Here is a 23226-nt window from a genome sequence, read left to right as displayed (position 1 = left end):
TTTCTTTCTTTCTCCTCTGTTCTAGTTGTTTGTTTGTTTAATCAGGCACTTTTACTCTATTCTTTTTACACCTTTTCTGTATCTCCTTCTTTATTTTCCTCTCTCTCTTTCTGGATGAAGCCCTATATTTTCTTTGATTCTCTGTCTGGTCTTCTTCTCCACCCCTCTCACTTTTCTCTCTGTTTGGGATAAGGTTTCTTCCCCGTGCCCCCCCCCCCAATCCTTCTCTTTTCCAAGGTTACTTCAAGTAACAAATCAAAGCACACTTGGTTGACGATCTAATCTACCACTGTAAGTAGTGAGAAAGCAGTCAAGACACAGTAACAGAGTGCACGTGACACACTCCAAAAACCCTTACAGAACTGTAAGGCCCTGAAAACTGTATGATCCTTTTAATATAGAGTACTCACAGGTATAGGACACATAACAAGCTCTTAAAAAATGTAAAAGACAGAAAACTAGTCAAAATGATGAAATGGAAGAATTCTCTTCAAAAGAAATTCCAGGAAGAAATGACAACCAGAGAATTGCTCAAAACAGATACAAATAATATACCTGACCAAGGATTTATAATAATAGGCACAAGATTAATTGCTGAGTTTAAAAAAAGCATAGAAGACAGCAGAGAATCTACTGCTGCAGGGATCAAGGACCTAAGAAATAGTCATGATGAATTAAGAAATGCTGTAAATGAGGTGCAAAATAAACTAGATACAGTAACAGCAAGGATGGGCGAAGCAGAGGAGAGAATAGGTGAAATAGAAGATAAAATAATGGAAAATGACAAAGCTGGGAAAAGGACAGAAAGGAAATTACTAGACCATGAGGGCAGAATTAGAGACCTAAGAGATTCAATGAAATGAAACAAAATCCGAATCACAGGAGTTCCAGAAGAGGAAGAGAGAAAGGAGAAGAAGGTTTATTTGTGAACAAATTATAGGTGAGAACTTCCCTAATCTGGGGAAGGAAGCAGGCATCCAAGTCCCAGAGGCACAGAGAACTCCCTTCAAAATCAGTAAAAACAGGTCAACACCGTGAAGTATCATACTGAAATCAGCAAAACACAAATATAAAGAAGGAATTCTGAAAGGAGCTAAGGAAACGGGCCTTAACCTACAAGGGTAGACACATAAGGGTAGTAGCAGATCTGTCCACTGAAACTTGGCAGGCCAGAAAGGAGTGGCAGGGAATGTTTAAGGTGCTGAAAAGGAAAAATACACAGCCAAGAATCCTATATCCAGGGCTGCCTAGGCGGCTCAGTTGGTTAAGCATCTGACTTCAGCTCAAGTCATGATCTCATGGCTGTGTTTGAGCTCCATGTCAGGCTCTGTGTTGACAGCTCAGAGCCTGGAGCCTGCTTTGAATTCTGGGTCTTCCTCTCTCTCTGGCCCTTCCCTGCTCACATACTGTCTCATTCTCCCTGAAAAATAAGTAAAACCTTTTAAAAAATGTTTAAAAAATCTTTTATCCAGCAAGGCTGTCATTCAATACAGAAGAGATAAAGCCTTTTCTAGAAAAAACAAAATTTAAAGGAGTTCATGACCACTAAATCAGCCCAGCAAAAGATACCAAGGAGCACTCTGTGAGTGGAAAGCAGCAAAGACTACAAAGGACCAGAAACATCACCACAAGCATGAAACCTACTGATAGCATAATGACACTAAATCCCTATCTTTCAATCATCACTCCGAATGTAAATGGACTAAAAGCTCAATCAAAAGACTGAGGGTATCACAATGGATAAAAACTAAGATCCATCTATATGCTGCCTACAAGAGACTAATTTTAGAATTGAGGACACCTGCAGATTGAAAGCAAAGGGATGGAAAACTATCCATAATGCTACGGGATATCAAAAGAAAGCCAGAATAGCCATACTTATATCAGACAAACTAGATTTCAAAACAAAGACTGTAACAGGAAATGAATTAATTATATTAATTATATTCAATTACATATTAAATATTTAATTATATCATATCATAATTAAGGCATCTATCCATCAAGAAGAGGGACAATTATAAATGTTTATGTCTCTAAATATATGAATCAATCACAAACATAAATTTATAGATAATACCTTGATTATAGGGGACTTTAATACTCCATTTACAGAAATGGATAGATCATCTAGGCAGAAAATCAGTAAAAGATAATGGCTCTGAATGATACATTGGAACAGATGGACTTAACAAATATAGTCAGATCTTTTCATCCAAAAGCAGAAATACACATTCTTCTTGAGTGCACATAGAACATTCTCCAAAACAGATCACATACTGGGTCACAACAAATAGCTCTCAACAAATATAAAAGGGCTGAGATCATACCATGCATATTTTCAGATCACAATGCTATGAAACTTGAAATCAACCACAACAAAAAATTTGGAAAGCCTCCAAATACATGGAGGTTAAAGAACATCCTACTAAAGAATGAATGGGTCAACCAGGAAATTTAAGAACTTAAAAAATACATGGAAGCAAATGAAAATGAAAAATGACAGTCCAAACCCTCTGGGATGCAGCAAAGGCAGTCCTAAGAGGAAAGTACATTGCAACCGAGGCCTAGCTCAAGAGCAAGAAAACCCCCAAATACAGAATCTAAACTCATACCTAAAGGACTAGAAACTGAGCAGCAAAGAAAACCCAAAGGCAGCATAAGAAGAGAAATAATAAAGAGTAGACCATAAACAAACAATATAGAATCAAGAAAAAAACAGAACAGATAAATGAATCTAAGAGTTGGTTTTCTGAAAGAATACACAAAATGGATAAACCCCTAGCCAGACTTCTCAAAAAGAGACAAGACCCCAATAGATAAAATCACAAATCAAAGAGGAGAGATAACAACAAATGCCACAGAAATACAAACAATTATTAGAGAATACTATGAAAAATTAAATGCCAACAAACTGGACAATTTGAAAAAAATGGACAAATTCCTAGACACCCACACACTACCACAACTCAAATGGGAAGAAACAGAAAACTTGAACAGACACATAACCAGTGAAGAAATAGAATTGGTTATCAAAAATCTCCCAACAAGTAAGAGTCCAGGGCCAGATGGCTTCCCAGGAATTCTATTAGACATTTAAAGCAGAGTTAATACCTATCTTTCTCAAGCTGATCCAAAAATAAAAATGGAAGGAATGCTTACAGATTTATTCTACAAAGCCAGCATTACCTTGATTCCCTAACTGGACAAAGACCCCACTAAAAAGGAGAATTAGAGGCCAATATCTCTGATGAACATGGATGCGAAAATTCTCAACAAGATACTAGCAAATTGAATTCAACAGTACATTAGGAGAATTATTCACTATGACCAAGTGGGATTCATTCCTGGGCTTCAGGACTAGTTCAATATTTGCAAATCAGTCAACATGACACATCACATTAGCAGAAGAAAGGATAAGAACCATATGAGCCTGTCAACAGATGTAGAAAAAGCATCTGACAAAATACAGCATCCATTCTTAATAAAACTCTCAAGAAAGCTGAGATAGAAGGAACATACCTTAACACCATAAAAGCCATAAATGAAAACGCCCACAGCTAATATCATCCTCAGTGGGGAAAAACTGAGAGCTTTCCCTCTGAGATCAGGAACACAATAAGGATCCCCACTCTCATCACTATTGTTTAACATAGTGTTAAAAGTCCTAGCCTAAGCAAGCAGACAACAAGATGACATAAAAGGCATCCAAACTGGCAAAGAGGTCAAACTTTCACTTTTCGCAGATGACATGATATTCTACATGAAAAACCCAAAAGACTCCACCAAAAACTGCTAGAACTGATACATGGATACAACAAAGTCACAGGATATAAAATCAATGTACAGAAATCAGTTGCATTTCTATACACCAATAATGAAGCAACAGATAAAGATATCAAGGAATCAATCACATTTACAATGGCACCAAGAACCATGAAATACTTAAGAATAAAAGATCAGTACACTATAAACTACAGAAAGTTTAGTAAAGAAGCTGAATAAGACAAAAAAGATTCCATGCTCTTGGACTGGAATAACAAATATTGTTAAAATGTTGATACCACTCAAAGCAATCTACACATTCAATGCAATCCCAATCAGAATAGCACCAGCATTCTTCTCAGAGCTAGAACAATCCTAAAATTTGTATGGAACCACAAAGACTCTGAAGAACCAAAGTAATGTTGAAAAAAAAAAAAAAACAATGCTGGAGGAGATCACAATACCAGACTTTAGCATCTACTACAAAGCTGTAATCATCAAGACAGTATGGCATTGGCACAAAAACAGACTCAGAGCAATGGAATAAAGAACCCACAAGTGAATCCACAAATGCATGGCCAACTAACCTCTAACAAAGTAGGAAAGAGTATCCAATGGGAAAAAGACAGTCTCTTTAGCCAATGGTGCTGGGAGAACTGGACAGCAACACGCAGAAGAATAACGTGAACCACTTTCTTACACCGTACACAACTATAAACTCAAAATGGATGAAAGACTTAAATGTGAGACTGGAAACCACCAAAATCCTGGAAGAGAAAAAAGGCAACAACCTCTTTGACCTCAGCCACAGCAACTTCTTACTTGACATGTCTCTAAAAGCCAGGGAAATAAAAGCAAAAATGAACTACTGGGACCTCATCAAGATAAAAAGCTTCTGCACTGCAAAGGAAACAATCAATAAAACTAAAAGTTAACCAACGTAATGAGAGAAGATATTTGTAAATGACATATCAGATAGAGTTAGTATCCAAAATCTATAAAGAACTTACCAAACTCCACACCCAAAAACAAATAATCCAGTGAAGAAATGGGCAAAAGACATGAATAGACACTTTTCTAAAGACATCCAGATAGCCAACAGACACATGAAAAGATGCTCAACACTAATGTGTTTTGCTGATTTCAGTATGATGCTTCACGGTGTTGACCTGTTTTTGCTGATTTTGAAGAGAGTTCTCTGTGCCTCTGGGACTTGGATGCCTGCTTCCATCCCCAGATTAGGGAAGTTCTCAGCTATAATTTGTTCACAAATAAACAAACAGGGAAATACAAATCAAAACCACATTGAGATACCACCTCACACCAGAGTCATTAAAATTAACAACTCAGGGAACAACAGATGCTGGTTAGGATGTGGAGAAACGGGAACCCTCCTGCATTCTGGTGGGAACGCAAACTGGTACAACTACACTGGAAAACAGTGTGGAGGTTCCTCAGAAAATAAAAAACAAAATTACCCTATGACCCAGCAATAGCACTACTAGGAGTTTATCCAAAGGATACAGCAGTGCTGACGCACAGGGGCACAGGTGCCATAATGTTTATAGCAGTGCTAGCAACAATAGCCAAAATATGGAGAATCCAAATGTCCATCACCTGATGAATGGATAAAGAAGATGTGGTGTATATGTATAATGGAATACTGCTTGGCAATGAGAAAGAATGAAAGCTGGCCATTTCCAACAATGTGGATGGAACTAGAGAGGATTATGTTAAGTGAAATAAGTCAGTCAGAGAAAAGACAGATATCCTGTTTTCCCTCATACGTGGAATTTGAGAAACTTACAGAAAACCATGGGGGGAGGAAGGGGAAAAAATAGTTTCAAACAGAGAGGGAGGCAAACCATAAATGATTCTTAAATATAGAAAACAAACAGGGTTGATGGGGGGGGGGAGGGAAAAATGGGTGATGGGTATCAAGGAGGGCACTTGTTGGGATGAGCACTGGGTGTTGTATATAAATGATGAATCATGGGAATCTACCCCCAAAACCAAGAGCACACTGTATACATTGTATGCTAGCTAATTTGGCAATAAATTCTCTAAAAATAAATAAATAGATTAAAGAAGCCCGGATTAGAAAAAAATTTAAATAGCACATTGTAAATTGTTTTATTTTTATTCACAAAAATTAATCTACTTTGAAATTTCATATCACGTAAGAGCAGATTTGAGATGGTTATGGTGACACCAGCAAACTGGAAACATGTCTGGGGATTAGCATCAGAATGATACATGCTCTAATCTCGTAAGCAACAGAAAGGGACCGGACAAGCCACCGGCCTGCTGTGACCCCTTTAAAGCCTAGAAAGGAAACTGTCAATCAAACCAAAAACTCAAAATAAGATACTGAAGAACACATGGTAAAATTGTTATGAATCCCCCATAATTTTATTCATTCCAAATCAATTCAACAAATTTATGCAGTGTGGTGTAAGACACCAAATGACTAATACATGAACTCTCAAGGAACTGCAACAACCTTAAATTTTTCCATATCTGTGGATCTATTATCAGCTTCCAGGACTCTGCTCCCTTCCCTTTGTCCATTTACAGTGTCGTGTTCAGAGATGCTTTCTATTTCTACTATGACGTTCCTTACAGATGATTTGCATACCCAGACACAAAAAAAGGAGTTTCATACCAACAAAGATTTATTCTTCATTTTTTTAATGTGTTTATTTATTTATTTTGAGAGAGAGAGAGAAACAGCATGAGAGGGGTAGAGGCAGAGAGAGAGGGCAAGAGAGAATCCCAAGCAGGATGTCTGTTGTCAGCACAGAGCCTGGTGTGCGGCTTGAATTCACAAACCATGAGATCATGATCTGAGCCAAAATCAAGAGTCAGATGCTTAACTGACTGAGCCACCCAGGTGCCCCCAGATCTACACTGTAGATGGTAATTAACACTTACTTCATATTTACTAAATATTGTTTGAGGTATCATTAACTAAAGGAATAAACTGCACTGGCTATAATATAAAACCTATTTTCCCAGTTCCATTATAAAACTATCAGTCTACCCTTCTGAGGAAATCAGTGTATCCAGCAGAGTCTGTGACTAATTCTTTGGGAATCCTGTAGTTCACCAAGTTTGAAAAGTGAGTTGATATTCTCAAACAGTGTAGGTGTGCCACAAAGCTTTTAGGCAAATCAGACTGGGGTTATTATCAACCTTTCTAGCTCTTATGAAAAGATTTCAAAACACAGGATTTTTATGTCATAAATACTATGAAGCTGAATTCTTTCTCCATCATTCCTAAAGGTGATGTTAGGCAAATTACTTCACACAATGTGTTCAGACTTCGTTTTTCAACAGTGAAATGGAAATCCTACCACTTATTCCTTGAAGAGCAAAGGATACAATACAAACATGAAGTAGAACATAAGAGGTCTACAGAAATAATATTTTTTCTCTCTGACCTCTACCTGTATTTATCAGCTAACACTCATCAAGTGCTAACTTCTCAGGGGCCTGGAATGAGCAGAATATAACAGCGGTCTACCACAAAAGTTCTATGCTGATTCCAAATGTGAATGAGGTAAAACTTTGGCTGGACCCAATCAATACAACAAAACCACGGAAAGTAAAACTGTTAAAGCCTGTTATCCTGTGTTTCTACTGAATTGTAACAAATTATGACAAATCTAAAGGCTACTTATAGCCCAACAAAGCCAAAATCAAGGTGTTGCATAGGCTGGGCTCTGACCTGAAGGTTCTAATGCTGAATCCACATAAAGTCAGCTCCTTGTAGTTGTACGACTGAGGTCCCCAATAACTTGCTGGGTGTCAACCAGGGTCCACTCTCTGCAACTAGAGGCCGACTGCATTCCTTGTCGTGTGCCCCCTTCTCTGTGTTCAAACCAGCACACCAGTACTTCTCACGCTCTGAACCTCTGAGTTCTTCTGCCACCAGCAAGAGAAAGCTCCATACTTTTAATGGTTCATTTAATTACACTGGATCTGCATGGGAAATCCAGGAAAATCCTACCTTAAAGTAAACTATGCCACATAAAATAATATTATCAAGGGAATGCTGTATTACCATATTCACAGATTCCAGGGATTAGGGCAGACAGCTTTGAGGGGCCAGTCTAGAAACCCTGTCCCCCATATCCAGTTATACCATAAGAAATGAAAAAGGAAACGCTATATCCAGGGAAGCCTTTAACTTTATTAACTAACAGAAAATAAACTGGAAAAAATGTCTAAGAAAATCAAAATGTCTATATGTTGATCCCAAGAGGAAGAAAACATGAAAAGATAAAAAAACAATAAGATTTGTTGGGACAGCAGCATTTTGAGGGAAGGTTCATGCTTGATTTTATTTCCACTAACGTAACAATAAATATTACTGAAGGGGGAAAAAAGTCCTAAATGTTGAAGAAATTTGGGTCAAGGATAAAAAAGAAAACCAGGCAAAAAATAAAAAACCTATTCCCCTGGAAGGAAAATAAAGGGAGATCCAAATAGAGGAGAAGAGCTAGACAAAGGCACGAATCTCGGGCCAACTAATACTTAAGAATTAGAAGGAGCTTGAAAAAGAAATCAAGAAGGAAACAATTAGAGCACAACCAGGATATTATGACACAAAGTCCAGTGAGGAGACTGTTTCTAGAAGGAAGACAAAGTTAACAGTATAAAATGCTAAGGGGAATTCAAGGTCGACAAACCTATGTAACAGGTCTGCTAGATTTGGCTAAAAGAAAGGTAGCAGGGACCTTTGTGAGAGTAGTTTCACGGAAATAATGGGGGATGGAAACAGTTTTGAAACAGGTCAAAGATTAAATGGAAAGTAGGAGATGAGGATGAGTGTTGACCAACTCTTTTTCTGAGTCTTCATGTGAAGGGGAAGAAGGCAATATGGGAAGAAGCCAATAACGAAAGAGAAGTTGTGAATACAGAACAGAGAAGGGATAAGAAAATACTGTCACTCAAGAGGCAGGAAGGGACAGGATCTAGAGCACCGGGAAAAGCCCAGGTCTCACGTAAGGAACAGTTCTCACAGTAAGAGAAGAAAGGAAGAAATAATGTGTGTGGACCCAGGTAGTCTGGTTGCCTAAGAAGGGCAAGGGAGCCCTTATCTGCTGGTTCCTATGTGCTCTACAAAATTAATAGACAAAAATGTTCTGCTTTTAAGTGAGAACAAAGCACAAGGCATTGAATGTCTGCAGAGAACAACAAATATTAGCAAGAAATGCAATAGAAAATAGAAAAATGGATCAAAAACACATCGAATTCTAGAAGTAGCAGCAACCTATGAAGTTGAATGTTTTGTTCTCCTTCAGTGGGTTTTGGCAACCTGGAAGCAGACAGAAAAACAAGAGTACCAGTTGGCTTTATTCAGAATTAAATTTCCTGTCTGGCTAACAGGTAAGGAAGCCAAAGTCAGGGCTCAGCAAACATTTTCTGTAAAAAGTCAGATAGTAATCACTTTAGACTTTGCGGATGGCACGGTCTCTGCGACCACTCCCCAACCTTGGTGCGAAAGCAGCCATACACAACACGCAAGAGAATGGGCCTGACTGTGTTCCTGAGGAAACCGGTGGGGCCCGATCTCTGCCTTGCCGTGGGCTGCAGCTGACCAACCCCTAGAGTAACAGAAGGAAATAAAGACATAAAAAGGGAGTCGTATCAGAGGAAGCAACGGGCTAGAACTTAGAGGAGCTGAAGAACTGAAGAGAATGGAAAGTTTACGGCGTGAATAAACCAGAACACACATTAGAACAGCGTGGCCTTAGAAAACAAACCTTGGAGCCTATTTCACAAACATCAATAGGGTCATTATCTCCACAGCAGTCTGTACTCTTGTCTTTTCGATGGGGATCTTCCCAAGTCTACAAAAGGGGGAGAAGGGAAGCAAAAATACAGGTTAATACTCACTAAAATGTACCTTAAATTTTTCCACATGATCCCAAAGTTTTATAGTCATAATCCAAAGGAAAAATTCTCAGAAATCACACAGGCTCCATACCAACATGCCAGTACAACCTTAAACATCATCAAAATTAATACAAATTCACAGTATTTCCTCCCTCCTCATTTTTTTGTATAATCACATCTGAAAATGGGCAGTATTTCCAAACATACTCTTCTTCCAAGTTGAGTCAGCGTGTAAATTCACGCTCGCTTTTCAAGTTTCAGTTCAGAGGTTTCCACTGTCTGTGCCGTTTCCACCGGCTGCCTAAACTGCTGCTTCCATCGCTCGTTGCTTCCTTTGACATGGTAACAGCAGTGGGTCTGGCTTTCGTGTTTGAGAATAAACTTCCTATTCTTTAAATGACTTCTACTAGAAAAAAACCCCAGTTTTCCCTTCATAAACTCAAGAACAAGATAGTATCTACACCAAATAAAAGAAAAATCTATTTTTGTCTCACTTCAATTCATTTAAAAAAACCCTCTATTTTGCCATCAAATCTCAAGACCTTGACAAAAACATAAAAAAATTGTCAACTCTACAGTTTACTGAAAAGACGTACCTTGTTGGTTATAAAATACACACACGGACATTTTTATAAATGAACACCATTCACAGAAATTTATTAAACTTAAGTATCCCCTTAGGCACAATCCTTCCCCCAAAGCCTCATAATTACCTGATTCTAAATGGAACAGTGGAAATCCCCTAAAATTATTTTCCTCAGATTTACATTACAAGATATGCGGAAACTGTGTCGCCTCAGGACTGTTATTTAGGGATAATTTCAGATTATCCAAGCTTGGTTCTTCGAATTTTATAAAGATAATTTAAAAAGTATACTCTTGGGGCGCCTGGGTGGCTCAGTCGGTTAAGCATCCGACTTCGGCTCAGGTCAGATCTCAACGGTCGTGGGTTCGAGCCCCGCGTCAGGCTCTGTGCTGAAGGCTAGCTCAGAGCCTGGAGCCTGCTTCCGGTTCTGTGCCTCCTTCTCTCTCTGCCCCTCCCCCTCTCATGCTCGGTCTCTCTCTCTATCAAAAATAAATAAAACATTAAAAAAAAGTATACTCTTACTTATAGCTCAACTTTAGATAAACTCCAATATTTTCCTTCTGGTCCTAATTATATTTAGGAATATATTGAACCCACCCTTACAAAAAAAAAAAATCAGTAAACCAATATGTCACTACCCCCAAATACTAATATTACTAGCAAAATATAAGAAGAACTGATATAAACATACTGGTTCTTGGTGAGAGACATTTTCTACGTGATATACACAACTACACACACACACACACACACACACACACACACACACACACACACATCTCATTTTACAGATAAGTAAACTGAAGCATAAAGAATTTAAATTTGCCCAAGCTCACATTTTCTAAGTGGTGGCAATGGGATGAGAACTCCAGGTACTAATTATTATGCTATGATGCCCAAGCTTCAATGGCAACTGAAAGGAAATTACTTTCAGATAAAACCTTATTCTATTTCATGGTTCTCTTCTTTTAAATATCTGCTCTTACTCTCAGAATCTTCCAAGTAGGCATCTATTCACCCAGTAAATATTTACTGAGTACCCACCCTGGGTCAGGAGCTAGGAACAGAGATGAATAGGACACAGTCAATACCCTGAAGAATGTCATGTTAATAAATGCTACAGCATTTGTCACAAATGCTATAAAATTCATCGTAATGTCCTGGAGAAACCAAGATGGGACTGAGATATCACTGAAATCAGAAAAGCTAAAGCAGAAGCAGAAAATTACCTGAAAGGTCCTTCCTTCCTAATGCAGGAATTCTCTCCTGAACCTCCCTTATCCTCACACCCACTCTCTGAAGGGGACAAACGTGATAAACTAAAGTCACTCTCACCTAGGCTCTAGTCCTACTTCAGTCACAAACTACGTTGGCCAGAACATAAAGACCTGTTTTGTCCTCACCTATTAAAAAAATAGCTTACATAAGACAACTGCTTGTTGTTTCTGTTTGTTAACTGGCTGGTCTATATTCCTCTCAGTACTTAACTTTCAATATTATCTATCAATTTATTCCTCCTGTTAAGGAAATAAGTACATAAGTGCAAAATTCTTAAGCCCTATAACCTTAACAGTTCTAAGGCAAGTTCTTCATGATTTCCCTTACATCAAAACACAGACTGGTTCATTCTATTTCCAGTCCTGCCTTTAATACTTTATATGCACACATTCAGTTTTTATTGCAAAAAGACTTCCACTAAATGGCTCCTAACTTAACTTGAAAGTATAGTATAATTTTAAGCAATCACCAGGAAAAGAAATCTTGACAAATTTAAAACTTACGCCCTCTTGTGGAGTCCTAAGTGTATAACTAGGCAGAGCAACAACTTAAAAAGCTTAATACCCACAAGAGGAAATTCCAAATCTTAGTATTTGTTTTTCAAAAGAAAGAAAAGATTAGCATCCAAAACTTGGAAACAATTTCTACAACTAAATAAGAAAAAGGGCAACTCAATACAAAATGGGTTAAGACAGGAACAGGTAATTCAAAGAGGAAACATGAATGACTTACAAATATATGAAAAGGTACCTAGTCTGATCAGAAAAATAAAAATTAAAATCATTAACAAGACACCGTGTCAAAAACCTAAAAATCTAATAATATGAAATATAGTTGGCCCTTGAACAACTCAGGGGTTAGGGATGGCGAACCGCTGCATAGCTGGAAATCTGACTGTACCTTTTGTCTTCCCCAAAACGTAACTATTAACAGCCTACTGTTAAACAGAAACCTTACCAATTACATGAACAATTAACACATATTTTGTATGTTATATGAATTATATATTGTATTCTTAAAATAAGCTAGAGAAAAGAAAATGTTATCAAGAAAATCATAATGAAGATAAGATACATTTATAGTACTGTACTATAAAAACTCCCTATATAAGTGCATCAAACCCATGCAGTTCAAACTCATGCTGTTCAAGAGTGAGAGACACTCTGGTAAGAGTGTCACCTGTACTGGCCAGAATGTAAGGCACTTGGAACACTATATATTCCTGATAGAAGTATATACTGTAGCAATTTCTTTGGCAAACAATTGACAATACCTAGTAAAATAAGTGTGCAACTCACAATAGGCAATCTGACTCATAGGCATACATCTAGTGTACACTATATATATACTAGCAGGTATATACTATATACATAGAAAAATTTTAGCATGGACCCAAGAAAAGCAATTTAAAAAATGAGAAACTATCAACAGAAATAAAAATAATGTTAATCTCAAACAAAAGATGACTATAAAGCTAAGAAAATAAATCAGAATACAAAGATGATTGACCTAACCTAAAACAAATCTTTCTCATCTTTATGCAGGTGTTTGATATCATTTCTTACAATCTAAAAATACTAATCAATACATCTGTAATCACCGTGCTCTGGTCCTTAGGTTGAAAGAGCACTGAATTCTATAGAGCAGTACATACAGGTGCGTCTTGAGAATGACCTCCTGATTAATCAGGGTTCCTATAACCAAGTCAGAGGAAGTCAGATCTACCTAGCCACTCTATTTTAACAGATTCAAGTTGCAGCAAAAGCCTCTCCGAGATGTTTTACTATTAGCGGCTACCATCAGCGGCAAGAGTGTCAACAGGGAGATAATACTGAAAACGTACTATGGAGCTAAATTTGCTTTGATTATCCGATTCAGTACTGACCTTCTGGGGTGGGTGGTATGATGACAGAGGTGTACAAATAGGCCTAGAGGGATTCAGTCACTGGTTCCAGGTTATAAAACTAATAACTGGTACTAAGTGACACTTGGGGTCAATGAACCAAATTCATAATGAAATATGAATGATAAACACAACAGCACTGCATAAATACTTAAGAAATCCTGGGGATGAGGGAAGGGGTGGAGAAATGGGTGAAGGGGAGTGGAAGGTAAAGGTTCTCAGTTATGGAATGAGTAAGTCACAGGGATGACAGGTAGAGCATCGGGAAAAGAGTCGGTGGTATTGTGACTGCATTATATGGTGATGGACGGTAGCTGCACTTGTGGTGGGCGTAGCGTAACCTAAAGCGTTGTCCAATTACTATACCGTACAGCTGAAAGTAATATAAAACATGGTGTATGAACTACAACTAAAAAAAACTGATTAAAAAAAATTAAAGAAATTTAAAATGTCATGATTCTAGTCCTTTAACATTACCCAGTCCACTAACATTAATAGGTCTTCTAAATATTCACTCAGAAGATGTAACACTGGAATCATCCATTAAATATGGAAATATAACTGGGAGAAAACAAGGGAAATTTTTGCTCAGGCCAAACCCAAACTTGGGGAGGGCACTACTGCCAGCGAGGGAAAAGTTACCAAGGTTCAACAGTCTAGCAGCTGAAGATCTGAAATGATGACGCACACTGATGAATCACCACTAAGTAAGAGAGACTCCGACTTAAATAACGCTCTGCTGCTTAATGTGCTTCCAAGCACGGCTGGCTTGGTCACCGCTCTCAACAAATTTCCTGCTGTTACAAGACAAAGCATAAGAAAACAGCAAAATCCCATACCATGCAAATCTACGAAACAAATGCAACACACACAAGGCATTCATTACTCATTCCTCAAGTACTTATTAGCCACCTTCTCTGTGCCAGGCACTAAGCTAGGCAGTTAGTCGGAAGATGTCAATGAACAACACAGAATCTCTATTCTCCGGGAGTCCATAATCTAGCTGGGAGGAATTAACAACAAATACAATAAATTACGGAACACGTTAGAAGTTGGTAAGTTCTATAGAAACGGGAAAAAAAAAGTATGGAAGTGGAATAAGAATTCAGGAGACAGGTTAAAATTCTAGAAGGTTTTCAGAGCAGACATCATGAAGAAGGTCATTTATGAGCAAACGTTTAAGGAGGTAAGCCATGTGTGTATCTAAGAAGTGTTCCAAGCTGGAGGACATAATAAATGTGAAAGCACGAGTGTGCCCGGGGAACAGAGGAATCGTGCAAAGGCCAGTGTGAGAGTGAGGGAGCAGGAGGAGAAGGATGAGAAGCTGGAGATGAAATAAAAAATGTAAATGGGACCAGGAGCGGGCTGTCATTTTAACAGACTCATTCTGTCTTGGCACTGACAATGAAGCAAAAAGACAGTAGATACAATTATCCTTTCCCGCCACCAGTTAGTCTAATTTCAGTTTTTTTATAAGCATTAATCAATCTAAGGGTGCCTGGGTGGCTCAGTCAGTTAAGCGTCTCACTCTTCATTTTGGCTGAGGTCGAGATTCCAGTTTGTGAGTTCAAGCCCTGCACTGGGCTCTGTGCCATCAGTGCTGAGCCTGCTTGGGATTCTCATTCATTCTCTCTCTCCTCCTTCTCCTCCTGTTTCTACCCCTCCCCTACTCACTTTCTCTCAAACTTAAAAAACATTAATCAATTTAGTTATTTTTATTTGGTAAGTAACTTCTATGCAATCAATAGTGTATTCTTTTGCTAAAGAGTAATACACTCTTTTGGATTTGGGTTTAAAAAGATAGTAAAGATTTCTGGTTAAAAAGGGCAGAGGTGTAATACAGGTCTATATCCTCTTCCTCATTTCCACTCTAACCACACTACCTTTTTCCTGTTACCCAACACAGTAGGCCGACATCTACCTAGTGACCTTTACACTTGTTGTTTCCTGGTGGATTCCCCCAGGGGTCCATCCTACTTGTCCCCTCACCTCCTTGAGGTCTTCACTCAAATAACACCTATCACTGAGGTCTTCCCCGTCTACACTGCAACATTCCCAATATACCCTAGCCCCAGTCCCCGCTTTATCATTCTCCAACGCACTTACCACCATCTGACACACTATACATTTTATTATTCTTTTTGGTCTGTCACTCTGTCCAGAATAAAAGATCCAGAAGGATTTTTGTCATTCTGATTACTACTTTAACTCCAGGATTTACAACAGTGCCTCACAAATATCAGGCCGTCAAAAAATGTGTATTGAATGAATGAATAGCTCTGGGAAGGCTTGGTGTAGAAACAAGAGAAATCAGAACACTGAAGAAGTTGCTGTAGTAAAATGGAAGCAAGAAAAGACAAATGTTGCAAAATGAGGTTGGAGCAGAAAGCAGAGGCCTATTAGGCAGGGCTGAGGAGCCACGTTAAGAGTATCATATTTTATCTTTTGGCAATACGAAACCACTAAAACGGTTCTTAGAGGAGCAAAACATTAGCAGATTTAAATTTTAAAATGTTATCTTGGCTGCTGGATGGACTATTAAATTTCAGTGGGCACTAGTTCAGGACGCATTAAGAGACTGCCAGTCTCATTGTGTTACAATTAAAGTAGAACTACTGCACCTAACAGACTAACATGATCATAGGTAGGAGCACCTTGAAAATTCAAACATATCTGGAGGAGCACAAAAATTTGTCAGGATGTCAGACAAACTACAAAAGCTCAGAATTAGTAGATGCATTAGTAGCACTTGTGCTCTATGAGAACCAGTGGTTCAATTGTTGATTATTCCCATGAGACTGAATTCCTTTAGAAGAAAGATCATACAATAAAAGCACCAGTAGATACAATAATGTGACCATTATCCATTTGGCACTTTCCTGAGATGATAACTCATGTGACCTCAACACAACCATATGCAACAGGTACTTGATCATCTCTATTTAACAGATAAAGAAAGTGAGGCACAGAATGACACAGTAACTTGCCCAAGGGCACATTACTATTAAGTGGCAATATGGCTCCAAACCTCACATTCTCAGTCACTTATTTTGCTGCCTTCATCTTATATTTATTTACATATCGCTTTTTTGGTATACCCAACACCCATACACTGCTTAGCAACACAAATACTTAATAAATGTTTAATGAAATAAACAGCTACATGAACTTTGGTTTATTCCCTGCCTACTCTACTTTATATGTCTCTGTTTTTATCTTTCTGTAATTCAAATGCTTCTTTGGCTTTCCCCTCATCCATACATCCTCTCTTACAGACATCCCGTAAGCTTCACAAATTTTTTGTTTCTTTTACCCTTTTACTGCAAGGTCAAACTGAATGTCTACTTAGGCACCTGGGGAGTCAGAACACCTGTCTTCATGGTTTCAACAGGCCAGATGTTCTCATTCTTAGTACATCATTTTAGAAGGGCTTCTTTTAACCAAGAATGTATCCGTGTGGGTGGTCTAAGTGCATCAAAGGCAGGCTGACTCTTTAGAAAACAATTTTCTTTTTCTTCTCCTGTAAATATTTATTCTACATAGGCAGCTGGTTTTTTGAGTTGGATAAAGCAAGTCTCCTTTTTTTCAGATATTTCCCCACAATAATCTTGGAATCATGTAAAGTGTTAAAATTAATAAAGTAAAAATATAAAACTTAAATATACAGATAGATGGTCTAATATAGTTGGCTCTTATAATCATAAAGACAGATGCTTCCCAATATCTACTAAACCTAGACAAAACTTTGATTCTATATACACTGAGTTTTACTCACTAAATAATCTGGAAGGAGATATCATTTCCCAGGAGTGAGGAAACATGAAAAGAGAACAAAAAGGGATAAGAAAGGATGCTATCACATATGAAGACATATAAAAACAGAACTTGTCACCTTCAAAGAAATGACTAAAGATAAAGCAGATAAAAACATTTTTCACTGACTCTTAATAGCCAAGCCCAGAAAAAGAAATGTGTTCAAAATGCCAAATGTGAGTGTTCTATATGCCTAACTCCAAGAACCTGAGTATAGACGTATATATAGTTTGAAAAAAAATTTACTGATACAATAAAACTCCCCATTAAAAATTTTTTAAATTTACAAATCTGTCAAACTGACATGTCCTCAGAACCAAGTACTTCACAGGATTTACAAGGCAATTTTTTCAGAAGACAGAGAAGTTTTACCATTATAACAAAAATGTTACCTGAGGGAGAGCACCATAATTCCATATATAACCCTTGTGAGGGAAGATATTCGCCACGTAGCGAGGCTTGCCATCCTTCACATCCTGCCTGATGGGATTCAATGGCTCCTTCGTGGCAATCTACGTAGATCATGGAAAAAAGGGGGAAGGAGAATGAGAAATGATTAATCCTATATTCAAATTGCATGTTTTAAGTCTCGTATTATCAGGTTAAATATTTTTATTCTAACTTACTGGTCAAAGACAGTTTAAAATAAATTAAGCCAGTTCTTATTTCTTTTTTTTAATTTATTTTTTTTTAATTTTTTAATGTTTATTTATTTTTGAGAGATGGAGAAAGAAGAGTGGGGGAGGGGCAGAGAGAGAGAGAGAGAGAGAGAGAGAGAGAGAGAGAGAGAGAGAGAGAGAGGGAGACACAGATTCTGAAGACAGGCTCCAGGCTCTGAGCTGTCAGCACAGAGCCCAACGTGGGGCTGGAATCCACGAACTGTGAGATCATGACCTGAGCCGAAGTCAGACACTCAACCAACTGAGCCACCCAGGCGCCCTAGCCAGCTCTTATTTCTAATTTACAGTGTTGTAGAAGAAAAAACATCTGGGGGAAAAAACACCAATTACAAATTTAGGTATTCTATTATTTATGTACTCATTTCTAATAAAAATAACAGAATGACTGAAATGGCAAGAGGATAAAGATTAACCTACTTGCTTTTCGTTACTAATTTTGGGCATCTTATCATCAATCTAATGATAATAAGGTTATCTTAAAGATTTTCACCAAGGAATTTCATTTCAGTTACCTTTCTATCAAACATACTCAAACTGCCTTGTAAAAAAAAGTCTATCCTATAAAGAATAACTGAAGCCATTTTTGAATGAATAAACACTGCTTAAATTAGGTAGATTCTCACAGATTCTTGATCCTATCTATACCTGAGGCAGGAAGAAGCCAGAATTCTGAAACATTCTGAAGGACCTAATAAAGAATCTCCAATTTTTATTTTTTCCCTATCAAAATATTAACCAAAGCAATGCTAGTAATTACTGACAATTCTCTAAATATAAATTCTGAAAAAAATATGCCTACATAACAATCCTTAATTAAACACCTGAAAGGGTGCTTGTCCTCTCGTCCAAAGCTATAGGAAAAGACTTAAATAATGAAAGAAACCAAATGCCATAAATTAAGTTTCACTCAGAACTTTAAGGGATCTTACCTAAGTGAAAATGGAACAATAAAATGCTGAAAAGCAAAAGGGAAGTTCTTGATAGGTTCATGTCTCATGATAAAAGATAGAAAAGAAAAAAAACAAAACAGGTAACCAGGAGAATAGCAGATGCTCTTAGATAGCGCTCATTCATCAACAGTTGGCCAAGAAAATGCTTTCATTTCTGGTAGAGCAAATCTATGGGACAATTAAGTCCTTACATCAGTCCCAAATAAATATGTTTCAACTGTATTTATGAACAAAATACATCTCAGAATCTGTTTAAATATGCCTTGAAGACATTTGTTATTTTCAAAGACAGAGAGTCAAAGAAAATTAAATAAATATGTGTGTAACAAACCAGAGAGGCAAAAACAGAAAACACATGCTTCAAAGTATAAATTCAGCTCTATTTTGCTTTTAGAAATGAGATTCAAAATTCACAAACGTGTCTTCAATTGTTTATATCATAAAGTAGTTTCTCAACCATCCCAAATTCAAAATAATATGTCAAACAATTTGAAACAAGGTTTTTATATCATTATTACTTATAATTTCTATTTGATATTAATAGAATAGATCATACCTCCATTTTAGCATTTGTCCACCGAGGTACTTCTACAACCATATTAAATAAATTCTGCAGTTAAAAAAAGAACAAAAACAACGAGAGATAATTTAAAAAATTTTACCTATCCTTTATCACTTATCTCTTGTATAAGAATGCTTTTGTTTCTTTCCCTACCAAAATGTGTGGAGACTGCATCATACATCTGCATGTCTTAAATTTCTTCTGAAAAATCAGAGAAGCTGTCTAAAACACAGCAGAATTTAAGCCACTGTGTCACTTGAACACGACTGCAGTGTTAGAAGTTGCTATATTTCTGGAAATACCTTCACAGTGTAATGGCACAACTAGAATGGGGTCAGGAAACCTGTTTCAGGTTTTATTTTCCCACTATAACAGGAGTGACAGACAGGGTCCATCATGTGAGTTGAATGTCTCACTTTTCCAATCTGTAAAGTAAGCATAAATATTCTTACTCACCACATAAGGTTATTATAAAGATCAATTATATAATTTAAATGAAAATACAAAAGAAATTATGAAATATTTTGAAAATCACAAAGCACTATTTAAATCCAATTTACTATGATCGTAAAGTGAAATTAAGGATACTGGCGTCCGTAGGTATCAAGTTTACAAAGAGTCACACTAACACCCTTCTACACTTAGCTTACTTATCTAGTGATCTCTGGTTCCCTCAAGTTACAAAAAGACCACTGTCTCTTTTCATCATTTTTGAATGGTGCAGTGTTTAAAGCAAAGGAGATTCTAAGTCAATGATTAGAAAAAATAATTTCCTACAATATTTAGGAATACATGTCTGTGATTTCCTGCAGTTTGGGCCTCCTAAAGAAAAAGTCTCAAGGGTAAAGTTGCCTTGCATGCCACTTTGCCATCAATAACTAACAACTTACCGTAGCAAAGCAATGGTTGGAAACAGCGCTACACCGACTGTGGCCAAGAACCAGAGCTAACTACAAGCTGATGGTTACAGGTTCATTTAGAAACATTTACAGAAATTTGATGGAGTAATTTTGAGGTCTGTTGAACCCTGAATTACACTTTTCTAAAAATTGTATTTTTTAAAAGTATCGGTTTACAACAGATTAGAAAGAAACCAAAAAACTAATCCTTCAGCATAGATCATCTGAGAAAGCAGTGATTAAATACACTTATTCTCAATTGTGCCACACATCAAAATCACCAGGAACATTTTATCAACTAAAAAAAAAAGTTCCCTAGAGCCCCACCTCCCACATATTTGAATTCAATGGTTTTGAGGTGGTATCAGGGCATTGCTTATTTTTCAAAGCTCTCCAAACAATTTTAACATGTAGCCAGAGTGGAGAACTTCTGGTTTACAGCACTGCTGAACAATATCTGAGGGCTTTCCAAGTGAAACACAAATGCTATTATTAATTCAAAGAGTGCCATTTACAAAATTAAGTGTAAATATAATTTAAGCCACAAAAATAATGATGGTTGTTCAATTTTTTAGGTAAGGCTAAAGCGTCCTGATGACAGAACTGCATATCCATAATGAGATAAAGAACAAAGCCAAGAATGAATTCTCAACAACCGCTCCTTAGATACCTATCTGAGCAACCTCATCCCTAGTCTTGCTGTTATGTTTCATTTTCTATGCTCTTTCATGAGGTATCCCAGCACCTGTTTAAATATATCTCAAGTAGCTGTTAAAAAGAAAAACCTAAGTAAATGGCAGATGTTCACATAATTTATTCATCCTTGAAAGCCTGGCTATAAGAGGACAAATGCATTCCGATGAATACCCAGAGGTGACAGAGAAGACCAGGCTAGTGGCAACTGTTTCACACAATGACACCTACCAAAACCACTCAGACTTGAATTAGGCCAAAAGAACAAAAGATAAGGTTCGAATCTTAAGCCAGCAAACCATCTCCCCTTCCTCATTTGTTCTGATCTCTAAAGAGCAAATTTCCAGCCTGCTTTTCTTCTTTGCAGCTAAAATGCATATAAGCTGTAATTTTTCAAACCCAGTGTTAGTCAGGTTATCCTAAGACTACTGTTATTTATAAATCAGTAACAGCCTACTGACATCCAGCAGAAAATCACAAAGACACAAGAGGACACATTTCCACTGAGAAAGTTGGGCATGAGCTAGGACCATTTACCTCCTTCAGTTTCCTTCTTCTCCATTTTCCCCTATTTTTGTTGCAAAAACCAAAAAGCTAACTACTAATATAGATATGAAAGAAGTCAGTAAATTTTATATGCTTCTGGAAAAAATGGGAGGAAATCACTTTTCTTTTCTCTTTCCAACTCTTAAAAGATCAAATAAATTTTGGCTTTGATACTTAAAGCAAAGGCAACAAAAGTAAAAATAAACAAGTGATACCATCGGACTAATAAACTTCTTCACAGCAAAGGAAGCCATGAACAACATAAAAAGGCAATCTAGAAATGGGAAAATACATATTTATAAATCATATCTGTAAGGACTAATATCTAAAACATAAAGAACTCATGCAACACAATAGGAAAAAACAACCTGATGAAAAAATGTGCAGAGGAACCAGACAGCTTTCCAAGAGGCACACAGTCAACAGGTACATGAAAAGGTGCTCAACATCACAATGACCACAGAATGAGACACCACTTCACGCCTGCTGGAATGGCTGTCATCAAAAAGTTAAGAAATAACAACTGTTGGCAAGAATGTGGAAAACGGGGAACGTTTTACACTGTTGGTGGGAATGTAAACTGCCACAGCCATTACAGAAAACAGTACAGCAGGTTTTCAAAAAATTAAAACAGAGCTATCATGTGATCCAGCCATCCCACTTCTGGATATTTATCAAAAAAAGAAAAAAGAAAGAAAACAGGACGTTAAAGAGATACCTGCAGCCCCCATATTCACTGCAGCACTTCTTACAGCAGCCAAGATAGGGACACAACCTGTGTCCGTCGATGAATGAACCGATAAAGATGGGCTTAATATATACAAGAGAATATTATTCAGCCATGAGAAAGAAGGACACCCGCCACTAGGGACATGGGTGGACTGTTAGGGCACTACACTCACGGAAATAAGCCAGACAGGGAAAAGGACAAATACTGCATTTTACCACTTATACCTGGAATTCTTTTAAAAAAAAAAAAAAAGGCAGCCTAATTCATAGAAACAGAGAGTAGAAAAGTGGCTGCCAAGGGCTTGGAGCTGGGAAAAATGGTTCAGAATTATAAATACATAAACAGACAAACCACAAACAGACTCAAATCAGGCATTCTCTGACAAATGAACGATGTTCTAAGAATTGTATTTTAAGTTGGCTGTGTGGACTCAGAATGCATTTTCCCCAATGAGAAGACTATTTCCAGGTTAATTCACAAAGTCTCTAGGGAACTATAAAGCCTCGAACCCCTCAATGTCTATTCACGCAACACCTAGGACAGTGGTTCTCAAACTTCAGTATGTATAGAATGCCCTGAAACACTCATTAAATATGTGGACTAGCTAGTCCCGATCAAACAGAGATTCTGATTTCACAGCTTTGGACAGAATAAGGCCCGGATGTGAAATTTTAACAAGTGCTCTACATTATTCCAATGTATGTGGTTTAAGGACCATTTTAACAAACACCAGTTTAAAAGAACACAAGAGAGATGGCAGGCAAAGGTGGTGGGGATTGAACAGCACCTAGAGCTATTTGTGGAAAAAGATTCAAAGGCCGGGGTCGTGAGTTTCAGTTGAAATAGAGGGGGGAAAAATATGGAAATAAGGTTGAAGGGAAAAGACAGCCGAGGAAAGTGACAGGAAACGCTGCCTG

The 23226-nt window shown here is 37.4% G+C and overlaps 1 protein-coding gene across 1 annotated transcript in view; it reads right to left on the bottom strand.

Annotated features, from left to right (window-relative positions):
* PPA2 (inorganic pyrophosphatase 2) overlaps positions 1–23226 on the bottom strand; it is an 84928-nt gene that overhangs the window by 44782 nt on the left and 16920 nt on the right. The window contains exons 5-7 of the mRNA XM_029951392.1: positions 19436–19489; positions 17642–17761; positions 9537–9623 (exon numbers count right to left, since the gene is read on the bottom strand). Coding sequence (XP_029807252.1) covers positions 9537–9623; positions 17642–17761; positions 19436–19489 — 261 coding nt within the window. The remainder of the gene's footprint in view (positions 1–9536; positions 9624–17641; positions 17762–19435; positions 19490–23226) is intronic.

This window comes from Suricata suricatta, chromosome 1 (genome assembly GCF_006229205.1).
Source record: "Suricata suricatta isolate VVHF042 chromosome 1, meerkat_22Aug2017_6uvM2_HiC, whole genome shotgun sequence".
In the NCBI taxonomy this organism is placed as follows: Eukaryota; Metazoa; Chordata; class Mammalia; order Carnivora; family Herpestidae; genus Suricata; species Suricata suricatta.
Note: the sequence above shows the minus strand (reverse complement) of the source record. Positions and strands in the feature narration are given on the sequence as shown.